Raw genomic sequence first — 24122 nt, forward strand, 5'->3', positions numbered from 1 at the left:
TCCTCCACACAGTTGTCGAAGCAGCCCAGAACGATAACAATGCTCTCGACATCTTTACACCTTCTCCATTCTGCGAAGAGGTTGAAAAGAACAGGCAAAGACCAGCTGCGGTAGTACTCCAGGCTCTTAAACACTCGACGAGCTGTTGGGGCCTTTCCCGGTTTCGACCACATGCGCCAGGTCGTTTCCGAGAGAAATTGAGCGAGCATGGATTTGATGCTTCTGAGTCTACTATCGGACTTGTCGAATTGAAAGTAAAACGCAGCACCTACGTTTTTGTCTCCCTCCTTGAACCCGTGAAGGGTTGTCGCGTCGTACCAAGTGAACAGGTACTGGGAAACCATCGCCATTCGTGATGCATCTTGCTGATCGCCTTGGATACATAAAGTAAAGGGGCCCCTCGTCTCATCGAACCTTTTGAAATTTTTGTGGTTGAGGATCCAGTCTAGGAACGGGGGGTTTTGGGGTGCGTCTGGATCCCTGTGAATCTTTGGTAGTCTCGTAGGTGGCGTTAGTGATAACAGAGCAAATTGACCGTCGTTGAGGTCATGGCTTGCCTTCAGACCTGTGAGTTTGTTAGCCACGAAAAGGATACAGTCAAAAGATTAGCATACCGTAGTGCTCCGGTTCGAACCGTTCTCTGAAAATAGCTATCCAGCTCTTTCTTCCTATCACGTCTTCGTCACCTCTGACGAGTGCAGCATGGTCTATGATATTCTGGCGCCATCGACTATGAACTTCAAACATGCTGTACATGCATGATGTGTATCGGCTAAATGGTGATCCGCGTAGGACGGGGAGCTCGGTCAAAGCTGGCTGAGGAATCTCGCCCTGAAGGTGGGAATCCTCTTTGGTTGTTACCAGCACACTTGATGATTCGGCGTCTTTGTGTTGGTCGATTTTTGTTCCTGACATACCGAGGTTGGGAGCCAACGAGGCAAATACCATAGGTTCAAAAGCATCGTCTGCATGGTTAACTGCCTCTTCAAGAGAGTGGTCCTCGACATTATCATTCTCATTGACGTCTTTCGTATTGGTGTCAACATCAGGGGCTGCCAAGTCGTCTTTGTCGGGTTGCGGAATGTCTGCTGCGACGAAAGAAGATTTGTCTTCCGAGGTGACGGAAATGTTTTCATCCTGCATCCGATTCTCATCCGGTTTAGATTTATCGATTTCAAGCGCTGCATCGTCCGTTGGTTTCTTCTCCTCGGCGGCCTTGAGATCTTGGAGGGTTCCAAGGTTGAAGACACTACTGTGCACCAAACGCGACAAAAGCTTGCTTTCCAGAAACCGAGTGTTAGTGTCTTCCACTTGAAAGGCAATATTCTTGATTTTCCTTATGAGTCCACTTTCGATGCTCGGACCGGGCAGACTCATCAAGGTGTGCAGCTCATCTTCAAGGACATCAATAGACTCAGCCTTGTGAGGACAGCCAAGAAATATCTGTAACATAGATTCGTTAGTGGTCAAGATGCAGATCCGAGATAATACACAACGAAAGCATATTTGTCTTACAATCGTTGTAGAGAGTTTCGCAATCTGACCCCTGGCTTCTCTCATTCGTTCCCAAGTTTCGACATCTTCAAAGTCCGACGGAAGGACGGCTTGAGAAGCTTCGACCAGGGCCTTTCCAGCTGTCAGTTAATAACTCCTTGCAGACCAGTGAACAAAAAGCCCAACCTTCTTGACAATGATACCCCCAATGTCATGACACACCCAAATTATTGGCCGATTTACCTCGCTCTGTGCGATGCGTTATTTAGTAGGTTTTAATTCAGATATTCCGATGTGACCAATGCGACATGCACTCACATCCGGGAGGTCAAGCCTCTTTTCGGCGTACTGACGCAGAAGATCTCGAGATTCCACTTCGATCCCATCCGGTTGAAAGACCCTCGCAGAGTCATGGGTTGCATATATGAAATCAAGCTGTCGCACAGATAGGCCGTCAAATAACCGCTCCTGAAGCCACGAGACTCCACTCTTGGACATCCACATAGTGCTGTGATTATCACGAAGCCCGTGAACGGTGATAACACTGGTAGTTAATATGTCAGTGCCAACCAGGACCATAGAAGTATCGAACATGACCGACGTACTCATAATCAGTAGATTCAGAGGACCGACCACGTGCGCTTAAGCCAAGCTCTCTGGGTTCGTTTTCGAAAGAAGGAGTTACGGGGCTAAAAGCCAGCGAGAAAGCCACCGAAGTGTTTCTATCCGAAAATTCTGATGAGATTGTGGATTCGGAGTCATCCCCTATGCGGCCCATCTCGTCCGCACCATCGTTGCGATTGTCAGCGACGGCGCGAGGCTCCGACATTGGCTCTATGGGGGTGTCCATAGGGGTGTCCACGGCTTTCACGGCTATCTCATCGCTCGGAGAAGTTGTCAAGTACGCTGAGGCTCAGAATTTTGTTAAATTGAATTCTCTAGCGGAATCTGATGACTAGAGACACGGACAAAGTGAGAATTACTGATTGAAGACATTCGTAGCTATGGTGTGTGAAGCTCGGGAGATAGTAATCGGACAACCATTCCGCACGTTGGGCTACATGTCACCTCGCTCGTAACCCCAGTCGCAGACCTCTCGTAGAGCTAGCTGCGGTACATCCACGAAACCTCTGTTGAGCGTTGGGTACATGATGAGGGGTTTCATTTGCTGACCACCATTGGCGGCAGCCGCAAGGGTATATAATTAGTTTGCGACATTCAAGTGGCAGCTTGCGAATGAGAATCATCCCGTGACCATCGAATGCGTGCAACCTAGATATTCCCAACCACTTCGGGTAAGCGGCCCGAATCGAAGCCTTAGTCTCACTACATGTACGTCATATAAAATTTCGGGACGAAGGGCTCGAAAACTGATTGACCGGCCACATGCCAGCTTCAAAGCTTGGGCTGAAGGTTAAGCATTGACGAGTGTAGGTTTTACCATTACTGTATGGTTGTTAAATGGTCAATATAGTGTGAAACAGCAAGAGAACACTCCACTAGACTCTATTTCTGAGCGTCCAATATCATGGTCGTGAAAGTAACATCACTAAGCTTCTGCAAGTCAACGCTCCCCAGCTCCTCGGTGTCGTAGTCCATGAGATTGTTCGTAGGTTTCATGGTCGGCTTGAGGTACAGCGGATCGTCTTCAGGGACTCTATTAAAAAAAGATCCCATTGACGTCCACACATCGGCTTTGCACTCCAACTTCGGAATGCAGGTGAAAATGGCCTCATCTCTCCTTTTTACCCTCACAGCGACCCGGATGGAAGCGGGAACTCCCGTTTTGAGCGTCTTGTTCTCCAGCAGAGTCCATTTTGCGATTCGATTAGGCGGCATGTTGTTGACAACGAGCTTGCCGCCATTGATGGTCGTCGCATCTGTCGTCTCTCTGGCGATGGTCTTTTCCCATTTGGCTGAAGCATTGATTTCCGCCGCGAAATTGGCACCGACACCTCCCTCCCCGCCTTTAGTCATGGTCTCGGATTGCTTACTAGGCAAAAAGCTGTAGTTCCCATCGAAGGACACTGCTTCAACTTCTGGGAAGCCGTGCTTTGCGTCAGAAACGTCAAACCGTAGCTCGATCGTCGCCCCAGAAACACGACGCGCTCTCTTTTGGGGATCGAAACGAAACTGAAAGACCAAGAGAGTCGCCCAGAAATCACTTTCCGCAGACATGGCCCCGTGAACGGCGTCGATGAGCGCACACCTGATGTCAACGCCGTGGCCAGTCCGTTGAATGACTTCCGAGCGTTGATAAGGGTCTTGAGGGTTGTTTTTGATGTGGAATCCGCTGCCTTCACTGCCGCCCTCGAACATGCCAACGTCGAAAACTTGAACGTTGTTTCCTTGCTCAAGACCATTTGCGCTGTCGGTATCAGAGACGGACATATTGGATGTTGGAATTATTTCCCAATGGATAGATAGAAGCCGTAATTAGTAACGATGTCAAAGTGTTCAAGTTGGTGCGGAAATGTCTCTTGGCGTCTGTAAGAAGGAAGGAAACATGCCCTTGCAACCGCAGAAAGAATGGCCCAGATCTCTCGTTTATGACCTTGAATAGGAAATCTCGTTTGAACAAGCAAAGGGTCTGAACCAGGACAATTTTACACAGCCTACACTGCGGTTTGGATTGGGCTGGGTACGACCCCAGCGGTGTTGCATACCGGGGGGTAACATGACCTTTGGTGCCAAAGGCTGTGGCTATTAATTAGGAAATTCGGCCGCCAGCCTGCTTCGCTAGTGCATTTCATGCATGTCAGATTCGATATTTGCAGCTAGCCTTCAGGATCAGGCTGCCATATATGCGCTCTATAAACATTCGTGTACTTTAGGTCTTGGCAAAATACATATTTCCAGACGAGGCTAGGGGCCCAAGAAATGGTACTCAGCCAGGGTAAGGGCATCTCATGCCTCATAGAACGCAGTGTTCGCGTCGTCCGTAGATTTCGATCATTGAAGCTTTACACATTTTGCACCCTCAAGTCGCAACAGCAACTCGATTCGAACTTGTGCGAAATCTACAAGCCCTGATTGAATCAGAATTCCTGATCGAAGAAAACCTAATCTTGCTGCACTTTTTTTTTATCAAGATCCCTTTCTACTTCCCTGCACAAGAACCCCATCATGCCTGAAACAAAGTACAGAGACCGAGGGCAGGAGGACGACGAAGAGGATGAGGAGTCGGACGAGGAGGAGGAGGACGACAACAAGAATGGAACCAGACAAGCCATTGTCGACATGAAGACGAAATTCAACGGCCAAGCAACCGAAGAAACCGTTGAGAGATTCTTAGATGACCATTCCGCCGTGGTGAAGAACGTCAGTCAGAGTGGTGAGACGTTTTTTCACAGAATCATCGATCTGGTGCACAGAAGAGCGGACGAGAACTCGCTAAATGCATTGGATATCAGGCCACTGTTCGAAAGGCTCGTCAAAAGCCACTCGTACTTGTTGAGAATCACTGATGAGGATGACCAAACACCCCTATACCGCGCAATTAACCGCAAAAGATTCACTTGGAAATTAGTCAATTACGTATTGGATAGTTGCAAGGACCCGGCATGTATTGACGATGTTCTCAAACGAACGTGCGGAAAGGGGGAGTCTCTGAAAACATGTCTGACATTGGCATTCGAAAAGGACCTCAATAACAAGGTCCTTCTAAATCTGGTCAGGAACGCAAGCCCGACTGTTTTGGACCTCACGGATGGCTCGCACCGAACGCCTTTTCACTATGCTGTCCAGTACGAACAGTGTACCGATGAGCGAGTGGAGATTATCAGACTTCTACTCGAAAGGGATAGCGAAATTGTTCAGGAGCAGAAGTTGTCTGGAACTTCTCGGCCTATCGAGACCTTCTTGGATCACAAATATGCAAGAAAAGAGGAAGGGAGACAGACCCCAGTTGAATATTCCGTCTATGGTGAGCACAAGAGGACAGAGAAGGCCTACCTCGACCTTCTCGATAAGGAGAGAGCCACGAAGATGCGCGAAACAGAAAATGAGAAGGCGGATACGAAACCAAAAGGCTCCAGTTTGGCACACAGAGAAAAGGAACCGCCCAAATCAGGGTTGCTTCCTCCGAAAGAAGCGAAAACCCAGATTGGCGGAGACCGTGATCGCGGACCCAAAAGGATCGGGCTGGACCGAGAAAACCCCAAGCAATATCTCGACCCGAAGCTGGACGAGACTGAAAGACGGCTACAGGAACTCAGGGAAAAGGAGGGACGAGAACAACAAGAGCGAAACGCAAGAGAGGAGAAACATCAGCAAGAGAAGATAACGGAACGAGACGGCTCTCGTTCAATACAGTTCAGAGACCCAAAAGAACGTCTTGACGAGACAGGCAAGCTTCAATTCAGCTTGATTGCGGCTGACCCTGCGCCAAACACGCCATTGAAGAGAGTCGGAACACACAGATCTGATACTGCGGATATGGACAAGAAGGAGAAGAAGAAGTCTTCGTCTAGAAGAGCATCCAAGAAGCCCGACCCAAAAGTTTTGGCAACCAATTCTGTCAAAGTTCTCAGGATGTTGAAGCTTCACTACATGCGGACCAGAAGTATAAAGATGGCTACATCGTTTCTCTATGGAAATGATATTCAAAACGGTAGGGTAAACATGCCCCTGTGCCTTGGATCTTCCTATTGACAGTGCGGCAACAGACATACAGATTTGCTTCGACTACGAGGGGCTTCCATCGGAGATCCAAGACCATGTCTTTCTGGAGCGCTTTGGAAAAGATACCCGCAGTGGCATTCAATTTGACGAAGTACTGATGTACGTGAGGTTCCCTATCGTGTCCGTAGAACGCACCGGCAGAAGGGCTCCGAAGCCTCGGGCTCTAGGCCGGCAGGACATGGAGTTTTTCTTTGACTGGCTTTACAACAAAGGTGTGCGACGAATTCTCAAGGTGGAAGTAGATGACAGTGGCAAGATTCCACACAGCGATGAGGCAATCCAGAATTCGCTGGAGAAAATCGTGGTCGAACATCTCGACTGGCAAAAGACCGATTTGGATCCTCGGGTGATTTGCCAGATCAGCAGCAAAGCCGAAGCCGTGGATTCTGACACTTCTCACGAGAGTGTCTTGCCCAGAACCAACAACGGCCTTCGCGAGGTGACGCTCAAGTGGAGCGGCAACAATGCAATCCTGCGGGCATGGAGCGAGCTTGAAGGGTTACCGCAGCTGCCGAAACTTGAAGTCGTCAATCTCAATGTTCCTGCACATTCAGATGTAAGTGTTACCCTCGCTTTTTACTACCATCGTTCAATTTGATGTTCTTTTGAACGATGCTAACTGGGTATTCTAGCTATACGAAACAAGGGAATGGGTCCAGAAAAACGTCGACGAATTCAAAGTTCGTCTGAATAGAAATGCCAATGAAAGCCGCAATGCCGGCATTCTGCCCAAACTACTGGACCCGAACGACTCACAATCTTCAGAGACTCTGTCAGAGAAGAAAATGGGTTTAACTAGGAATGAGCCGCCCAAAGAGGGCAAGATCATTGTTTTCCCGAGGGAGGGTAAAAAGGGAACCGAAATGCCTGTCTCCTCCGGCAGTCTATCCAAAACAGTCGGAACGACCAACCCTGTTACCGAGCACGAGTGGCTCAACTGCGTAGAACGATTCGCTGGTTGCATGGATCTGTTTTGGAAGGAGACAGTCGATTTATCCCGTGGATTGTTGAATCCAGACTCCAACACCGATGCCCACCTTCTGACGGTCCTTCAGAGCTTGAGCAAGGACGTTGTTGTTGCGCTCATCGACGATGGCGTTGACAGCTGCGATTCGGGCTTTTCAGGCCGTATCATTGAGGGCAAGACATTCGACTATCGAGATGCAGGTGCTGGGCAGTATTACAGCTCAGCAAGGGGCCATGGTACCGAGATGGCGAGAATGATTTGGAAAGTGTGCCCCATGGCCAGCGTATACTCGATCCGACTCAAAACACACATCAGTCCAAACAAGGGGCAGTGTACGATTGATGCAGTCTCTGCAGCTTCGGTAAGTCATCATGGGTCAATCAGGCTCCTGGCCACTTCTTGATGCACTATTAATCGACTTTGATACAGGCCATCGAAGCTGCCTTGGAAAAGAAAGCAACCATCATCTCCATGTCGTGGACTATGCCAGTGCCACCGGAGGGAAGCAAAGAGAAGCAACTTTTGGATTCGGTGCTGGAAAAGGCATGCAGTCGGAACGTTCTCATGTTCTGCTCGTCGTCAGACCAGATTTCTGAAACCAAGCATTATCCTTCCGCCTTCAGACGATCGAGGTTCTTCTTGATCGGCGCCGCTCACGATGACGGAAGTGCTTACGGTCATGCCGGGAAGGACAACGATTTCATTTTCCCTGGAGTCAATGTCAACACGAGCGGCGGAGCCAACCTGTCGGCATACCTTGCCGACAAGATGGCGTCGAGCAAAGAGTCGACGGGTTCCAGCATCGCCACGGCTCTCGCTGCTGAGCTGGCCGCAATGATCACGTACTGCTTCAAGACGAGTGAATTGGCCATTGTTACAGCCAAAATCCAGCAGGGAAAAGACTACATTGCGGGTCCCGAACTCGTGCAGCGAGGGGATGTCGAGAAGATCGCTCAGCATAATGTTCTCAAGACGGCATTCAACAGAATCGGCAAAATGGACAACGGGCAGTTCATCAAAGTTTGGAACAGGTTCCAACCAGCAATCCGAATTCTCGAGGGCGAGGGTGAATACGAAACCAAGCTCGCCTGCATCATGAAGCTTTGCTCGAATCTTATCGAGCATTAGGATACACGCGGAAAAGGGAATATCAGTGTGTTAATATGTAATTACACTTACGTAGCAGAAGAAGACATGTTTATTTCATAAGTACCTTTCACTAGGGAAATCCTTCTTGCAGGTTCTCAGACGACGGCTTGTGGCTTCGGCTGCACTTTGCAAGCATGGGCCTGGGCACTCGACAGCTGGGCCTTTTCAGCTCTCCCAGAAGCCCCTCGAACTTCTGCTTCAACAGTTTCTCGTGATTTGTAGTTCAGTTCTTTTTGAAGCTTGGTATCGATTCCCAGGTTTCTGAACTGATAGTGGAGTCGTCTAAACCATGCTCGATGGGTACGCTAAGGGGAGCTCACTGAACGAATATCTCAACCCTCTTGGAGCCTGGAGTTGTAACCCCCTTTGGCGATTATAATTTTGGTTTGATAATCTGATGAGTAAACAGCGCTATTCTGTATTACATAAGTCACAATTAATTGGGGGGGGGGGGGGGGGGGGGGGGGGATATCTCTATCCTCGCTCTTTGTTGTGTGTTGAGGCAATACTACGGATTTCTATGTAACCGGTCTCCCGGAACAGCCTTTCCACATCCGATAGCCCATTATCCAGTATGTCTAGTCATTCTTCCCATAGATTACGCGTAGCTGGATCAAAGTGTTTCTCTGGCCCAAGTTCGAGGCTTCCAGGCTGACAAGAGGTGATATGAAAGTTCCCGAGCGTGGCATTGGTTTGGACTTGGTGGAAGACAACAGCCTAAGACGGCACTAGTAGTCGTCTCCAGGGTGAAATATTCAGGTGTAATGGGCACTGAGCCCAATATTTCAAATCCCACGATAACAATCATGAGATGAAGCGAAAAATGCACGAACGCCTCAAATACGATTGTAGGAGCGATGTCGGAGAGGATCATGTTTGAGGTAAAGTTAGCTCCTTGTATCAGGGGTCTCCCTGTGCTTGTTCTGGGGAAGTAATTTCTTCTTGCATATTCCAGCTTCTCGCCTCACGATTAGTCTTGCTCAGGTCATCGGTACGTAGTAGTTGTGACGCTGATCTTCAGCCATTAATTCTCGACGCGGCCTGAAGGGAAGGGAACACCCGCATGGACCGGTCTAGGAGGCGAATTGTCTATGTGTGAGGAGAAAAGAAAAAAAAAAACAAAAAAACCAGGAAACACCGGCGGAACGATCCGGACAGAGTGAAGCGGTGAAGGTCTTTCAGGGCATTAGGGCGCATAAGTGACCTAATCTTGATGTGTTTTACAGGGTCTAGAGAAAGGGGGTTGATAAAAAACAAAAACCGAGAGTATCTGCTCGTCTCCTGATGTAATTGATGGTCAGTTACTACACCTAATACATTTTACGGATTTCCACAATACTAGAGATGGCTGACTGCTGACACCATTGGAAGCACACTCCCTGGAATTAAGATGTTGACGCTCGGGTATTATGCGTCCTCGAAAGTAGGGATGTTTTTGGATACACTGTCGTATGGTGGCGTGTAGTCGATGTTACTGTTGCGATGCCGGGCATCGCCAGCTCTCGCCGATAAACTCACCCACTCGTGGTCAACTAGGTCACGTATCTTACTTTTCAATCAGGCAACCCTCGATAGCTTCTATTCTTCATTACTACGTACGTATAGTTGTGAATAACCACGGTGCGCTAGCCATTCATCACCCCTTTCAACGACCTAGGTCCTCTGGTGATGTCAACAGTCACCTTGGGGGTAGTACCGTGGTGCGAGTTGGCAATGTAGGATTTACTCTGCTCACCGCTTGCGACGTGAACATTGCTTTTCTGGAAACTTTCGCGATGGCGATTGGTTACACCGCTCATGGGGACACAAAGTCTAGTTGCTTATTCGTCGTTCCATGCCCTGTCGGCCTGTCACTCTAATCCCTTTAAAGCAGGGAGGTGGACCATGAGAAGTCAGCAGACTTCCTCTTTCGGGCTTACGCGCAAAGTACTGAATGAGAAAACCATGATGGCATTCTCGTTCTGTAACACGGGCGGCACTAGCCTTTGCCTAATGATCGGCTCATCCAACTTATTTTTATTCTTTCCGTGAATATCCGCAGTTTTGCATATGCGCGGAAGAATGACGGGCATGTAGGGTAATATTATGTGACTCTTCGTACATGGGCGCATCTGCAAGGCTGTCCCGCCCAGGGACACAATGATAGTGACGTGGCTCTTCGTACGTACTGTGCAAATGTGCATGTCTGATCTGCGATGCGTCGCACAATGATATTGAGTTCCAATCTTCATTGAACCTTTTGTACTCCGTGTTTTATTTTTTATTTCTTGTATAGCCGGTGTGTCCTGCTTGAACTAGGGTGGTTTGTCTGGTCCGTGACTTACAGAACTAGGGCGACTAGGGCGACAATACCACGTCTAATGCAAGCCCAGACGCCAAAGACGCCCAGCACGCGACAGGGCGCCCTCGAATACTACCTTGGTAAGTGAGTGATATATTTCCTCCCGTGGTGGGGATCGGGCCCCCTTGGACCCACCGGTTGAGACGACGTGTGAGATATCCCCTCAAAACAAGTTTGACTCTAGTCAGACGCACCGGACAACTTGTTCCAGCAACATAACTGCCCCTACCAAAAGCGAAAAGCGCCAAGCAAAGGAATCCCGTGAACCCAGCTAGGCGGGGCAACGGGACCAAGAAACCCGGCAGGAAATGGATGAGTGAATCAGCAACTCGGGATCCTATCATGGCATTGGCATATGCAACTCCAAAGTGGAATCCAAGGAGGGGGCGCCAACAGCGCACAGATGTTGAGAATAGACGAGTCTTTTTGGAGGGTGTTCATTACCCTTGTTGTTCAACAGGGGTGCTACGCACCTGGGGATTCTGTATGTGGGCGATGACAGAGGGTGTATCCAATCGTTGAGTGGGAGAATTGCTTTTTCCAACATTATCTTCAGCTAACATATAGGAAAGGATGTTAAGAGAGAAGGCGAGGTTGGGTGCCCCCGGTCTGTGCTGCCAAGGTTGGCAAGGTTGGCCGCGGTTGACGTGTGTGTGCGTCCGGTGACCTTGAGGAGCAGATCGGCCGTGTCTTCTCGATCGATCGCTCAGCTAGGTGACACTGAGACAATGAGCCAGAGCTGTGACATTGCCGAGGCAAGGGATGACCTGAGGCTCAAGATCAGGCTCTTGGAGGCGTCCAGGGAGCAATTCGCAGCGCATGAGGTTCGGGTTTCGGGGCGTTTTGGGAGAGATTAGCATGATGGAAGGACCCGCGAGATGGCATGCATCGCTGGGCCGTTGCCTTGAAGCTGACCCTTATATTCGTGCCGCTAATCAGAGGCGATCGAGAGTCAGGCGCGGATACGCCCGTATTTACGACATGATCCCCCGCATCTGACTGAGTATGGACGTATCTCGGCGTTCGATCGTGCAAGGTGCTCTCGAAAGGAATCTGCGACCAACCGGCTCCTCCGCGGCAAGATGCCGGCGGCGAGTGAGTCGAAACACCTTTGGTGAGGGAGCGTAAGGGCCGTTGAATGCATGGCTAGCCGATCTCGTGTCGAACGACAGTCTACAGACGCATGGCAGACAAGAGACGAGCCTTGGCATACGCGTAGAAGATGGCTGGGCTCAGGGGTCGAAGGATGAACAGCCGCAAAGCTTTGCGCCCTAGGAATCGTTTTCTCTGATCCGGGCCCCTCAGGAGTTGCCCCGTCGGGGCCGTAGCATGGGTATGTGGAGCATTCGGGGAACCAGGGAGAGCTTCTAGATCATGGGAATCCGCACGAAAGAAAGATGGCCATGCTTTTCTCTCCCGCGATCGAAGAACCCAGGCCCCAGCAGGGCTATCGCGATCCGCAAGTCCGCCAAGTGGCGCGCCCGGGGACCGATGGCATCGTATCACGGAAAGTGGTGGCAAGGGTCCTGCCGCAGCCAAGCAGAAGAGAGCGCGGTCCCGTCGGGGAATGAAGGATCCTGGTTCCACGCGGGATCTATCGTGTCTTGGCTCATCCTGACATCCACGTTCCTTGTGTTCCACGCAGAACTGTTCCGGGGCACGGGCGTAGGTATGCATGTGTCCTTCTCGGCCCAGATGTGCTATTACGAGAGAAACTAGACACTCAGTAGGAGATACGGAAGGCTTTATTGCAGGCATTAGTGATTTGCCCCCTCCCCTCCCTCCCCCGGAATCATATGCGAAGATACTCTTCACGATGCCTGCCCTGAAGTGAGGAAGTACTTGTTCCTGTGGCCCCAGAGGTCGTTACCAGACTGTGTTATTGGATTGGCTCTACCTAAACTAAGCTATGACTACCTACTGCAGACGCAACGCGATCTGCTTACCCAGACTCGACGTCCTCCATCTCTTCTATCGCACCAACAACCCTTGCCCCACCACACCATCTTCTTCGAATCCTCTTCTGTTGTGAGAAGTGACAGAAAAAGAAAATTCAATTAGAAGACTTGTAAATCGAAAGCTCGCGCGCTAGCGGAGCAGGTCCCTTCCACAGAAACGAAGTACGAAAGCGATAACGAGAACAAAAAGCAAACCCTCGGCCCCCCAGCGCTTTCATCGCCCTTCGTGCAGTTAGTTACCCTGCTTACCAGGACCCCCAGACCCGTCAAGCACTTTTGCACACCACCCCACTCTTCCCCTCAGAAACCTAAGCACAAGACGACGCCCGTCGTCTGAGGCCTCCCGGCCAGTGCGGCTTGACGCAGCCCTCGCAGCCGGGGCTCAGCACGTCGGGGAGCTTGCCGCCGAAGAGCTCCGGCCTGTAGACGTACCACTCGCGGTACGACTTCCACTCCTCGAGGAACTCGACCCAGTAGACGAGCTGCTCGACGAGCCAGCTGTCGCGGAGCCGGTCCCGAACCCACTCGGCGGGCTCGTTGCGGCCGGTCCAGGTCCGGAGCACCTCGGGCTTGACGTCGGCGACGCGCTCGGCCGTGTAGTACACGAGTTCGGCCCGTCGGCCCCGCGCCGTGAAGTAGGGCACGGGTCCCCACTCCACGACGGCGCGGTGCTTGGTCAGCTCCACCACGCGCACCGTGCAGCAGATGCACTTTGCCTGGTTGAGGAAGTCCCTGAGAACCGTGGAGGCCTTGGGCGTGCTGGTCCGTGGGTGGAGGGGTTGCATGGCTGCGAAGATGACGGGGGGGGGGGGGGGGGATATATGTCCGTGCGGAAGACTCGGGGGCGTCGTCGATGTCTTGGAGCTGCGGATGACACGTTAATCATTTGGCTATGATCGAAGCGGCGGGTTGGGCAGATCTGGCTTCCGTGTTTTCGTCGATGGGCCGTGCAGTAGGGAATGGCAAGAAGCTCACAAGTAGGTTTGCCGTTGTCAATCCGTCATCAGAAGAGATTTTGAACGGTTCCAAGGCCGAACGGGGAAGGTCGCAAGCTCCCTTGGTCTTGCGTGTGCTTCCGAGACTTGTTTTTCTCACCCTGTGCCAATCCCCGGATATATGCGCGCGCGCGCGCGCGAGAGAGAGAGAGAAGTGATGGAATACCCTCGTCTCGTGCTGCGTCGTTAACCTTGGGAGGTGGACGGGCTTGCCCGGTCTAGAAAAGAAAGGCGACAGAAGAGGGAATGACCCTGGCAGATCAAGGCTGGATCTGTCTCGATCCCAAGGGAGAGAACTCGACACCCCCAGGTCGTCGTCGACAAGGGTGGATTAACAATTCATTTATAGCAGCGTTTCCTTCTCCCTCTCGTTACCCCAGTTCTGGCTCTGCATGCCTGTCTCCCTCCTCCTGTCTCACTCTGCTTCGCAAGGTCGGGCTTCCATGGGCGCCCAACTCCAACCATTCCTGCGACCAGCTTCATATGCCTAGTATTCGTCATAGTAACACAGGACGGGCGTCATAACTGTAAAGGTTAGAAGGGGCAGGGGGGGGTGTAAGTCTTGTACATAGTAGGCTTCGCCTGATGCTCGGAAGAAAGCAAGAGAGGAGAATAGTGACGAACGCAAGGGGGCAAAACATGTGCTTGTCCCTCACTATTATGCCATCGTTGCCACGGGGTCTTTTCTTTTCCAACCCTATCTCCGTAGACACCTCGACATGGCATTCTGGTGTAAGACTGGAAGTCAAGGGGGCTTGCGGGGTGGCCCACCCCCAAGCGTGCGAAACGCATATCGGGCACTGTCACATCTCTTTTTTTTTTTCTATTCTTTTTTTTTCCTCCCGCCGCATGATAAATGGTGGTCGATTGGGACGAAACGAAAGGAAGAAGAGACCGAGCCCCCCCTCAACCCCTACCTGGCAGTGGCCCCCTTTCATGTCGCTGTCTGGTCCTTTTTTTCGTAACCATGCAGATCTCTCGGGTATAATGCGAAGCAGGGGTTTCTTTCGTGGGCCCCTTCTTCTTGAAGCGATTGGTTTAAGGTCTCCCGTCTTCGGAGAAACTGCCGGGGTGGCTGTAATTCACTGGGATTGCTGCGTTCCCCGGGAGATGGGGGGGGTTTTAGTCTCGGGACGAACAGAGGCCACAAAGGTCGGTCTCCAAGGCCACTTGCGTTCCGCGCAAGCTTGTGGGCTGTAGTATTCTTGCTTTTCCCCCGGGACAACCAGGCCATTTAGTGAAGCTATAGGACTTCGTTGCCGTCTGGCTAGCTTACCTTACCTTATTAGGGGAAAGAATCACTGCGCTAACTCGGGTCCTTCATTCCAGCTCGTGTTAGCGGACAACTATCTTGGGCCCGCGGCCAAGCACGGGGCTGAAGGAAGAAAGGAGGAACATACGATACGGTTGAGACAATGGACCTCGAGCCCTGGAGCAAGCCGACGGGATTTCTTTTGCGGCCACGCACGGGTTGAGGAAATGGATGGTTAGATATCATTTTCTTTTCTTTTCATCTGAGACAAGGGAAAACCTATACACTAGGTACTGCTCCCCATGCAACCATTTGGTCATCGACATGCGGGCCGCAGTAAGTTGTCCTTTTTTTTCTCTCTCTCTCTCTCTCTCTCTCTAACGTTAAAATTTTTTTCCCCCCCCCCCCCCCCCTCCCCTCCCGGGAAAAAAAGAAACCATTCCTCGGCATCATACCCGCTGTCCTATTTGCCTGCAAGCCAAAGTCGTCCCAGGATAATCGAGGGATGGCTTTTTGAGATGTTATAGAAACCTTGCCCTTTCCTCTTTAGCCTTCGTTCCCGCTGCTGCAGCCACCGGGCTTATGATCTTACATACACCCGCTGAACCAGCACCTCGGGACGCCGTCTGAGAGGCTACTTTACTTCACCGGTACCCGTCAGCCCATGCACTTGCCTTGACCGAGCTGTCATGCCAAGTTGCCCCCTCTCCAGCCTCGCTCAGCTTCTCAACGGTAGGACATCTTTCTTTGCGCAGAAACCCGTCCTTTCTGACACGGAACCCCAGATCATCATAAACGACAACTTCCATCACTTGTCACCTACAGCCATGTGCGAGTGGTACCGCCGCAACTATGCCTGCGGGCACCACTTTACGGGCGCCTCCGAGTGGTGCTATCGATACAGTCAGACGCAGAAACGCTGCAAGGTCGTCGTGACGCAGGTCGACTACGACTCGTCCGTGTGCAAGAGCTGTATGAAGAAGAGCGCCAAAACACAAGTGCCCTGGGAGCACATGATTGACCGCTCCAAATTCGACCCGAACCGAGACGAGTGAGACGTCCCCAAAAGAAAAAAAAGAATTCCCAACCAAAAAGACGCTTTGAATGGCGTGGGTGCCCTGGGGGCACATGGTCAACGGCTCCGAACTCGACACAGAGGACCGATGACGAAACGGATGCCGAAAAACGAAGAAAGAAAAGGGCCACGGAACACGGCTCACTGATAATTAACCCGGACGGACGGCGCGGATACGCTGGAGCACGACGGTTCTCGCAAGGTGTTGGGATGGACGGAACAGGTGGGCGGTAATTGGGACTGGTGTATCGGCGGCTTGCTTATCAGATCACATGGGAGTGGCGCTCCTTTATACCCATTTTATTTTGGAACCGGCGTATGTTTCCTGGAAGGAGGTTACACTTGGAGTTCTAGCTCCTCATAAAAAGGCGGTTGAGGTTACGCATCTGATATGAATACTATCTGGTTAGATTTCGTACCAATAATGGCCAGGTTGGGCTTTGTCACATTGCTCCCCCCGTTTGCCTCGTGCCCACTGCGCTCAAGCTGCTAGCAGCTACCCGGAATGGTGATTCTCAGATAGCATTGGGCCTCAACTCGAAGTCGTATTGAGTCGTAGGTGGCAAGACGGGGACGGTACTTTTCCGTGGTGTACTATGTGCTCCGGTAAGATAAAAAAAAAAAGACAACAAGCTGGAGCAAGAGACCAACAACAACGACGTAGACTCAGTGCCTAGGCAAACCGGATCGAAAGGCGGAATGGCCATTTGGGAGTGAGAACAAGCTATAATAACCAATCTGGATGCTTGTATGTGAGACCTTGTATTAGTTGAACGCTTATCTTGTTGCTGTGAGGTGGCTGAGACTAATGGCCCCTGAGGGAATAGGCTCTATAGTTAGTATGAGGCTTCTTTTTTTGTTTTAATTTATTTCAACTCTTTTTTACTTTGTAAATCAGGTGTCAAGTTGCCACTTGATCCCGTTGCGATGCGGGAATGCAAAGTTACTGTAATAGGTAGCCCTTGAAACCCCGAGAATTCGGGGCCGCAGATCCTAGCCGTTGAATGGTTGAGGGCGAGTGAGACAGGCTGGCATGAGGTGCGGTCCAGTATCCACGCTGTCCTGCTTGCTAACTACCTGCCAGAGGAGACATATTATTACACCTGATGCGAGCCATTCATTCGGCAGGCACTGAGGGCGCTATGCGGCGAGGATTCCCGGAGCCGAAAACCCCGGCGGTCAAGCTCCTTCCTCGAACGTCGGAAGGTGCACGGGCCGGCACTCGGACCCTCCGGTATCGTGAGGGCCACGGGCCGCAGTCGGTTCCGGCTCGGGTGCGGACCAACATGTCCACGGTACGAGGGCAGCGTACCCCGGCACCGTAAACTGCTTACCTAAGTCACCGCCGGGGGTACCTGGGTGCCTGGTAGGGAGGCTGGGAGGGTGCTGACAGAACAAAACACCACCAATGCTGGAATGGTACGAGTCTTGCGGAATACGATATCAGACTCCTTTTCTTGACAAGAATCATGTTCTGCATCCGGCCTCATCATCACTCACTCGGGGACCCCCCCCTCCACGTCGGTCCACCTCGACAATTGTGGCACCCAAATCAGCTCCTCTCAACTCGCTCTGAATGGTCCGGGTTCGGTCGCTTGTTCGCTTCAATTCGCTCGTGACATATCCACTCTTTGAGCCGAACCACTACCTACCTAGCTGATCGAATCCCATCGAGGGAGAAGGATACTTAGTGTACGGATACTACCCACCCATGTCGAATCACGCTTGTCCGACTCTAGGTAATTACCTACCTAGTGCTGGTGCTGGGTAGTTAGCCTGTCACTTGTAATCGCCCACCCGCATGAGGATTTTTTTTTGCGCTGAGAAGTTTATTTGCTTGCGCAAACCTCGTCCGTCGTTTTCTCCTCTCACGCCACTGCTGAAGATAATCGTCAACTTTCTCTTCCCTCCCCTCTCAACACCAAAGAGAAGAAGTACTGCTCATCACATTTTACCCTTGAAGTGCAAAAGTCTAGGTCGCCACCAAAACCAGACACCAAGTCGCAACAATGGGCCAACCATCCGCCGCGGCGTCCAACGCCGTCATTTACGTCACTTATGCACTCTTCCTGTATGAACCCGCAATGCGCCCCCCTCGACTCTGATGAGCAGAACCCCCCCCCCCCCCCCTTTGACAATCCGCTCTCCGCGAGACACGATGCTGACAGTTCGGGTTTCTGCAGTATCACCGGTACTGCTATTGCGTGGAAGTTCCGCAATCAGTCCAAGGGAGAGTTCCTCTCCGGCAATAGGACTCAGACGGGTCAGGAATCCCCTCATCTAACGGGCGTCGCACACGCAGACTTCTGCTTCGCCTTCTCACTCCTTTTACTCTCAACACCCGCCCCCTCCCCCTTTCACGTTGAACCTACCACGGCAGCTAACACGTAACTCGCCCCCGCAGCCTTCCCCCTAGCCCTCAACTTCATCGCCTCTGGTGAGTGAGTGAAGGAGACGCGGCCCCAAGCCGGCGCCTTCTCAGCCTCCCCCCTCTCCCAAACTTTCTCTCCCAGGGGAAAAGAAAAAAAAAGAGCGGCAGAACGGCACCAAAGCATACGAACAGAAACAGAAGCGCATTCCCGAAGCGTGACGCATCGATGGCAGGTATGCCCGCGACAGCAGGACGCTTGTCGATGTCTGGGGACTTTACGACACCGTCCCCCCCTTCGAGTATCACGAGACGAGATCGCGGGTAGGACCACATCTGGTCAAAACTGACAAGGCAGGTTCGTAACCCAAGAAAGATCAACAACAACTCCTCGACCCCCTCATCCCCAACCTCCCCCCCCCTCCCTCGCCCCGTTTTCCGGACGAGGCCAGCTTCGGCCGGGACCGTCTGCGACTGACCCCGCGGAAACTGGACGTGGGGGGTGAAGTGCGAAGGAAGAGGGGGACCACCGAGGATGCGGCTCACTACGGGCGCGGATTCGAAGCAGGTGTCGCGCGCAAGTCCCCATATCCCGTCTCTCGCGAGCAGGAAGGGCGGATTCCGCGCGCGGTCTTGCGGAGATGAAGCTGAGATTGTACCGTGATTACTCGATCAAGTTAATGCTTGCGTGGGAAACGTGCTGCCGCTCCGAACCTTTTTTTTTTTTTTTTCTTCTTCTTCTCTGTCCTCAAATCCTGCCGTGAATACTGACCTCGCCCTCCCTTCCCCCGCCTACAGCACTCGGATCCGGGATCCTCTTCGCCTACCCCGAGCTCGCCACCATCACGGGGATCCAGGGCGTCATGGTCTACTCCCTCTCGTCCTCGCTCCCGCTCCTCGTCTTCGCCTTCCTGGGCCCCATCATCCGCCGCAAGACGCCCGAGGGCTTCGTCCTGACGGCGTGGACGAGGCAGCGCTACGGCACCGTCGCCATGCTGTACCTCAGCTTCATGACGCTCGTCACCCTGTTCCTCTACATGGTCGCCGAGCTGTCCGCCATCGGCCAGGTCGTCAACGCCCTGACGAGCCTGGACGGCTTGCCCGTCATGATTGTGCAATGCGTCGTCACTACCATCTATACCTGTACGTCTCCTGCCATTGGCCTTCTCTCTCTCTCTCTCTCTCTCTCTCTCTCTCTCTCTCTCTCTCTCTCTCTCTCTCTGTATACGGGTGGTTTCACGAGACGTATCTTTTTTTTACTAACTGAAATCTTTCCCCCCCCCCAGCCCTCGGCGGTTTCCGCATCTCCTTCGTGACGGACAACCTCCAAGGGGCCATGGTCGTGTGCCTCATTGTCATCGTCGGCATCGCGATGGGCGTCAAGACGGACATCGATACGTCCCTGATCGAGAGCTCGGGCCTGCTGAAGCCCACCCTGCTCGGCTGGCAGCTCCTCTACATCCTCCCCGTCTGCATCCTCACCAACGACTTCTTCCTCTCGGGCTTCTGGCTGCGCACCTTCGCCTCCAAGACGGACAGGGACCTGCGCGTCGGCGTGTCCATCGCCGTCGCCGTCATCCTCTGCATCCTCACCCTCGTCGGCGTCACGGGCCTCGTCGCCGCCTGGTCGGGCGCGCTGCCGCTCGACCAGGTCGCCGAGAACGGCTCCGTCGCCTTCTTCCTGCTGCTCGAGCGCATGCCGGCCTGGGTCGTCGGCCTCGTCCTCGTCATGGTCTGCACGCTCTCGACCGCCGCCTTCGACAGCCTGCAGTCGGCCATGGTGTCATCCGCCTCCAACGACCTGTTCCGCAACCGGCTCAACATCTGGTGGATCCGCGCCGCCGTCGTGCTCGTCATCGCCCCGACCATCGTCATCGCCCTCAAGGCCCCGTCCGTGCTGCAGATCTACCTCATCTCCGACCTCGTCTCCGCCTCCGTCATCCCCGTCCTCGTCCTAGGCCTCTCCGACCGCTTCTACTGGTGGCGCGGCTTCGAGGTCGTCGCCGGCGGCCTCGGCGGCATCCTGACCGTCTTCCTCTTCGGCCTCGTCTACTACGACGGCGACGCCTCCAGGGCCGGCAACCTGCTCATCCTCTCCGAGGGCCTGTACGCCGACGACTGGAGCGCCTTCGGCGCCTTCGTCGCCGCCCCCGTCGGCAGCTTCCTGTGGGGCTTCGCCGCGCTGGGCTGCCGCCTCGCCTTCCAGTACGTCGCCGCCAGGCGGAGCGGCCGCCGCTTCGACGCCCTCGACGACCCCGCCGTCGCCCCCGACGCCGCCTCCGCCGACGGCGCGCCTCGCTTCGTCGAGAGGGACGAGTACGAGGCCACCTCGGACGTCGAGGTCGTCAAGCCCGCCGGAAAGTTCTTCTAAGGCGTGAAAGCAAAAGTGAATGCTCGAGCATATTGCGCTTCCGAGCGCGGAAAACCGCCGATCGGAAGGGTGATATGCCCGGAAGTTTGGCGGCACCTGATGTGAGCCGAGAGGGATACCGCATGTCTCTCTCTCTCTCTCTCTTAAACACTACATAAAGAATGGAGGGGAAGTCTAGATTCGCTTCAAAATGAAGGGGGAGATTTGTGATTTTTTCTTCTTCAGTATTCGTGGTTGTTGGGTCCTTGGCTGCTCCTTTGCAACCAACCAGGCCCGTTCTATAACCAGTTAATCAAACACGTATAATAATACACTCCTTACATGTTTTTGTTCTGCAAAAGCCTCGTACACACAAAGTTGTTTTTGTTCTCCTGCCGCCGCGGCTACCACTTTTTCTTCACGACTCACCCACCCCACACACGCACAGCAACCCCGACGCAAAAAAAGACAATAACCATGAATAGCCTACAGACCTCCCCGCCTCTTGGCAAAGTCCTGCTTCTCCATGTGCTGGATGCCCTTCTCCTCCAGGCGCCAGTCCTCGAGCGTCGTGGCCTTGGTGTTGCCCCAGACGACCCACTTCGTGGGCGCCCACGTCTTGGAGTCGAAGCGCCTGGTCATGACAAAGTACTCGGTCTGGTTCTGCACGCGCAGGCCGTCCTTGGCGAGCGGCCGGCCGGTGGCGCGGTCGACCTTGCCCAGCCTCTGGGCGCTGCTGATAGCGACGACGACCTGCTGGATGACGGGGCCGCGGCCGACGGGCGGCATGACGGCGAGCTTGTGGCTGACGACGCGCGGGCGGGCGGTGTAGCGGAGCAGCTCCCAGGTGAGGCGCTCGGCGGGGCGGCGTCGCGAGACGGTGGCCGAGAGGGTCTCGTAGAGGCGCGGCGTGCAGATGTCGCGGAGGGCGTCCTTGTCGCCGGCGGCCATGGCCTCGCCGAGGCGCTGGTGCAGGGCCTTGGCCTCGGGGACGAGCTTGGCGCGGTCGAGCCGGGCGCGCGGGCGGGAGGTCCAGGTCGGCATCGAGGAGACCTTGGCGCCGAAGATGGCGAGCAGGTCCTTGGCGCGCTGCTTGAGGAGGGAGACGGCGTACTCCCAGAGGGCGGCGGGCGACTTGTCGAGCTGGGAGAAGGGGACGGGGACGAAGGTTCCTGTTTCCGGGCGGGACGGTGCGTCAGCGCGCGGGTCCCCTCACGTCTCGGTGCGGGTGCTGTGCTAGAGGGCGTGGGGGGAGGCAAGTCCTCATGGGTCTTTCTCTCCCTCCCATTGGAGACGACGAACCTGGGAGCATAATGTGTATCATGGCCATGGACTTGTCCATCTCGCTGGAGGAGTAGCCGACGTCCTTCATGGCGGCCTGCTTGTTAAGGCGTGTACTCAGGCGCAGGTCCGCCGGGTTCGCCTTGCCGGCGTAGCCCCTCGTCGCGGCGGGTATCCTCTTCGCCGTGGGAAGCGCTCTGGTGAAGGTCTGGGGCCTCATGGCGACGGCGGCGCCGAAGCCGAGCAGCGGCCTCGCGGTTCGGTACATGGCGAGCGGGGGTTCCTCTGTAGCTCGGGAGTCTCTGTCGTTCTCTCTCTCGCGCGCGGGCGGTGCGAGGGTATGCAGCCCTTTAGCGTTGCGTGCTTCGCTTTCGTTCGAGACAAGGTCTTCTACGCCCACGGTTCCGGGGCTAAGGGAGTCGAGAGCGGGGAGGGGGGGCGTAGGAGGATGGTCTGATGCCGAGCTGTCCTGATCCTACCTTCTCAGGTCCCGAAGGAAGCTCTCGTCAAAAATTCCAATTGGAAAAAGGACATGGTCCAAGCTTTCGGAGACCCACTTATTCGGCCGGAATCCTCTAGGTACCGGCAAGACATTTCTCAGCCACATTTCCGTGTGGCTGATAGCACCTTCCCATCCCCTCCACTCTCGTCAGACACCAATCTGTCTCTCTGTACGTACCTTCCTCAGTGAAATGCTAACGTCACCTCGAACAAGGGCCAAGTTGCACCAGGACGGCGGACGGACGGGCTGCTGCTGAGTCCGCACCTGCGTACCCACTACTAGGTACGTACTAATAGTGAGGAGTAATATGTACACTAGGTATCTTGAAGCAAGCAAAAAGGTACCCAGCCCGGATCGGGCAGGAGGACCCTGCTGCTGCTGCTGCTGCTGCTGCCCAGGTCTCAACTCGCAGCATCCACAAGAAACGGTGGCAGTACCGGTAGTCGTTCGCCCGTGGGCAACGTGGCAATCAGATAAACATCACGTCAGTGAGCGAACCCGGAAGGTCGTGGAAAAAAAGGATGCTTCGTTCTCTCTCTCTCTCTCGCTCTCTGTCTTGCTTGAGCTTGACCGAACCTTGTTCTTGCCCTTAGTTCGAGACCATTGGATTGATGGATGGGTTCGAGCGCGCGCTCTGTTAGTTGGTAGGTCCAGCGCACACATTTCGCATTCGATAATCAATTGTGGCACACGACCCCTTGACCGACACCCCGGTCATACAACATCCAGCTATCCATTCGGATTCAGGGTTCACTCGATCGCCTCTTCTTGTCCGCCTTCTTTCCCCTCCCCCCCCCCCTCTCTCTCTCTCCGCTTCTCGCAACTCTGTGTTTACCGCTATTCTTCGGAACGAAAGGGGGGGAAATAAGAGACGAAAAAAAAAAAAAAAAAAAAAAAAAAAAAAGACCAAGTCCTGCTCCTCCCAAAATCAAAATCACGAAAAAGAAAAAATTAGAAAAGAGTAGGGGGGGAAGAAGACAGCACCATCATTCCAAAGTCCATGAGCACAAACCGAGACACGATACCAAAACGCTCGAGCTGGCCCTCCTCTGTCAACCACTAGTCTCCTCGGGCTCTTTCTTCTTTCCAACCTCCTACTCGGATCTACCAACTTTGTCCACGCCCCGAGCCTAAGTAGAACTCCGACAAGGTCCTCGAACTCGGCACGTTCCAAAATAGCTTCCCTTCCCCTTCTCTTTCCTGCGTCTTTCTCTTCCTTACACATTTCTTTCCCTTCTCTCCCCCCCGCATCCTGATGCCGCCGCCGCCCTCACTCGCATCACCGACGACCTCCCCACCATCAATGGCCGCGCAATCCGCCGCACAACCACTGCCCTACCTCGCAGCCTAGATGGCGCACGCCGCCTCCGACCATCATCATCGTCACAACCACCCACACAACGGCACACCGACCCTCCCGAACGGCTACCCGCCGCTGCCGCCCCCGAACACCGACGGCAGGCCCCCCTCCTACCTGTCCCTCGCGCCCGACCTCGCCCTCTCCTCCTCCCTCCTCGAGCCCCGCATCGCCGTCGTCCTCAATGTGCCCAAGCGGTGGCGCCCCTGGCTCTTCGCCTGCCGCCTGCTCTCCATCTTTCCGGCCATCTTCTGGGCCCTGCAGCCTGCCGTGACCCTGCTCGTTCAGATCATACCTGTCGCCGTGCCCGGCGGCAAGAAGGCCGTCGAGGCCGCCGCTGCCGCTTCGGG

General features: G+C 53.7%; 9 protein-coding genes across 9 annotated transcripts in view; 5 read left to right on the forward strand and 4 right to left on the reverse strand.

Moving 5' to 3' along the window:
• Positions 1 to 597: 597 nt before the first annotated feature.
• GLRG_04693 (uncharacterized protein) lies at positions 598 to 2323 on the reverse strand (the record flags this gene model as incomplete). The annotated part of the gene is made up of 4 exons (XM_008095378.1): positions 598 to 1443; positions 1516 to 1626; positions 1813 to 2038; positions 2100 to 2323. The coding sequence occupies 4 exons, from the start codon at positions 2321 to 2323 to the stop codon at positions 598 to 600; spliced, it is 1407 nt and encodes a 468-aa protein (XP_008093569.1).
• Positions 2324 to 3000: 677 nt separating this feature from the next.
• GLRG_04694 (uncharacterized protein) lies at positions 3001 to 3885 on the reverse strand (the record flags this gene model as incomplete). The annotated part of the gene is made up of 1 exon (XM_008095379.1): positions 3001 to 3885. One exon carries the CDS (start codon positions 3883 to 3885, stop codon positions 3001 to 3003), a length of 885 nt encoding a protein of 294 aa, XP_008093570.1.
• Positions 3886 to 4620: 735 nt separating this feature from the next.
• GLRG_04695 (uncharacterized protein) lies at positions 4621 to 8272 on the forward strand (the record flags this gene model as incomplete). Its single annotated transcript, XM_008095380.1, has 4 exons — positions 4621 to 6106; positions 6162 to 6733; positions 6810 to 7505; positions 7574 to 8272. 4 exons carry the CDS (start codon positions 4621 to 4623, stop codon positions 8270 to 8272), a joined length of 3453 nt encoding a protein of 1150 aa, XP_008093571.1.
• Positions 8273 to 12900: 4628 nt separating this feature from the next.
• GLRG_04696 (uncharacterized protein) lies at positions 12901 to 13377 on the reverse strand (the record flags this gene model as incomplete). Its single annotated transcript, XM_008095381.1, has 1 exon — positions 12901 to 13377. The coding sequence occupies one exon, from the start codon at positions 13375 to 13377 to the stop codon at positions 12901 to 12903; it is 477 nt and encodes a 158-aa protein (XP_008093572.1).
• A 2289-nt stretch (positions 13378 to 15666) lies between these two features.
• Positions 15667 to 15894, forward strand: GLRG_04697 (uncharacterized protein; the record flags this gene model as incomplete). The annotated part of the gene is made up of 1 exon (XM_008095382.1): positions 15667 to 15894. One exon carries the CDS (start codon positions 15667 to 15669, stop codon positions 15892 to 15894), a length of 228 nt encoding a protein of 75 aa, XP_008093573.1.
• A 2029-nt stretch (positions 15895 to 17923) lies between these two features.
• On the forward strand, positions 17924 to 18359 carry GLRG_04698 (uncharacterized protein; the record flags this gene model as incomplete). Its single annotated transcript, XM_008095383.1, has 3 exons — positions 17924 to 17985; positions 18098 to 18177; positions 18319 to 18359. 3 exons carry the CDS (start codon positions 17924 to 17926, stop codon positions 18357 to 18359), a joined length of 183 nt encoding a protein of 60 aa, XP_008093574.1.
• A 786-nt stretch (positions 18360 to 19145) lies between these two features.
• Positions 19146 to 20653, forward strand: GLRG_04699 (uncharacterized protein; the record flags this gene model as incomplete). Its single annotated transcript, XM_008095384.1, has 2 exons — positions 19146 to 19425; positions 19569 to 20653. The coding sequence occupies 2 exons, from the start codon at positions 19146 to 19148 to the stop codon at positions 20651 to 20653; spliced, it is 1365 nt and encodes a 454-aa protein (XP_008093575.1).
• A 465-nt stretch (positions 20654 to 21118) lies between these two features.
• Positions 21119 to 22181, reverse strand: GLRG_04700 (uncharacterized protein; the record flags this gene model as incomplete). Its single annotated transcript, XM_008095385.1, has 2 exons — positions 21119 to 21804; positions 21935 to 22181. 2 exons carry the CDS (start codon positions 22179 to 22181, stop codon positions 21119 to 21121), a joined length of 933 nt encoding a protein of 310 aa, XP_008093576.1.
• Positions 22182 to 23766: 1585 nt separating this feature from the next.
• GLRG_04701 (uncharacterized protein) overlaps positions 23767 to 24122 on the forward strand; it is a gene marked incomplete at both ends in the record, with an annotated part of 1746 nt that continues 1390 nt past the window's right edge. Inside the window, one exon of the mRNA XM_008095386.1 lies at positions 23767 to 24096. Within this exon, the coding sequence (XP_008093577.1) occupies positions 23767 to 24096 (330 nt within the window). The remainder of the gene's footprint in view (positions 24097 to 24122) is intronic.

This window comes from Colletotrichum graminicola (assembly GCF_000149035.1).
Source record: "Colletotrichum graminicola M1.001 genomic scaffold supercont1.15, whole genome shotgun sequence".
Classification (NCBI taxonomy): domain Eukaryota; kingdom Fungi; phylum Ascomycota; class Sordariomycetes; order Glomerellales; family Glomerellaceae; genus Colletotrichum; species Colletotrichum graminicola.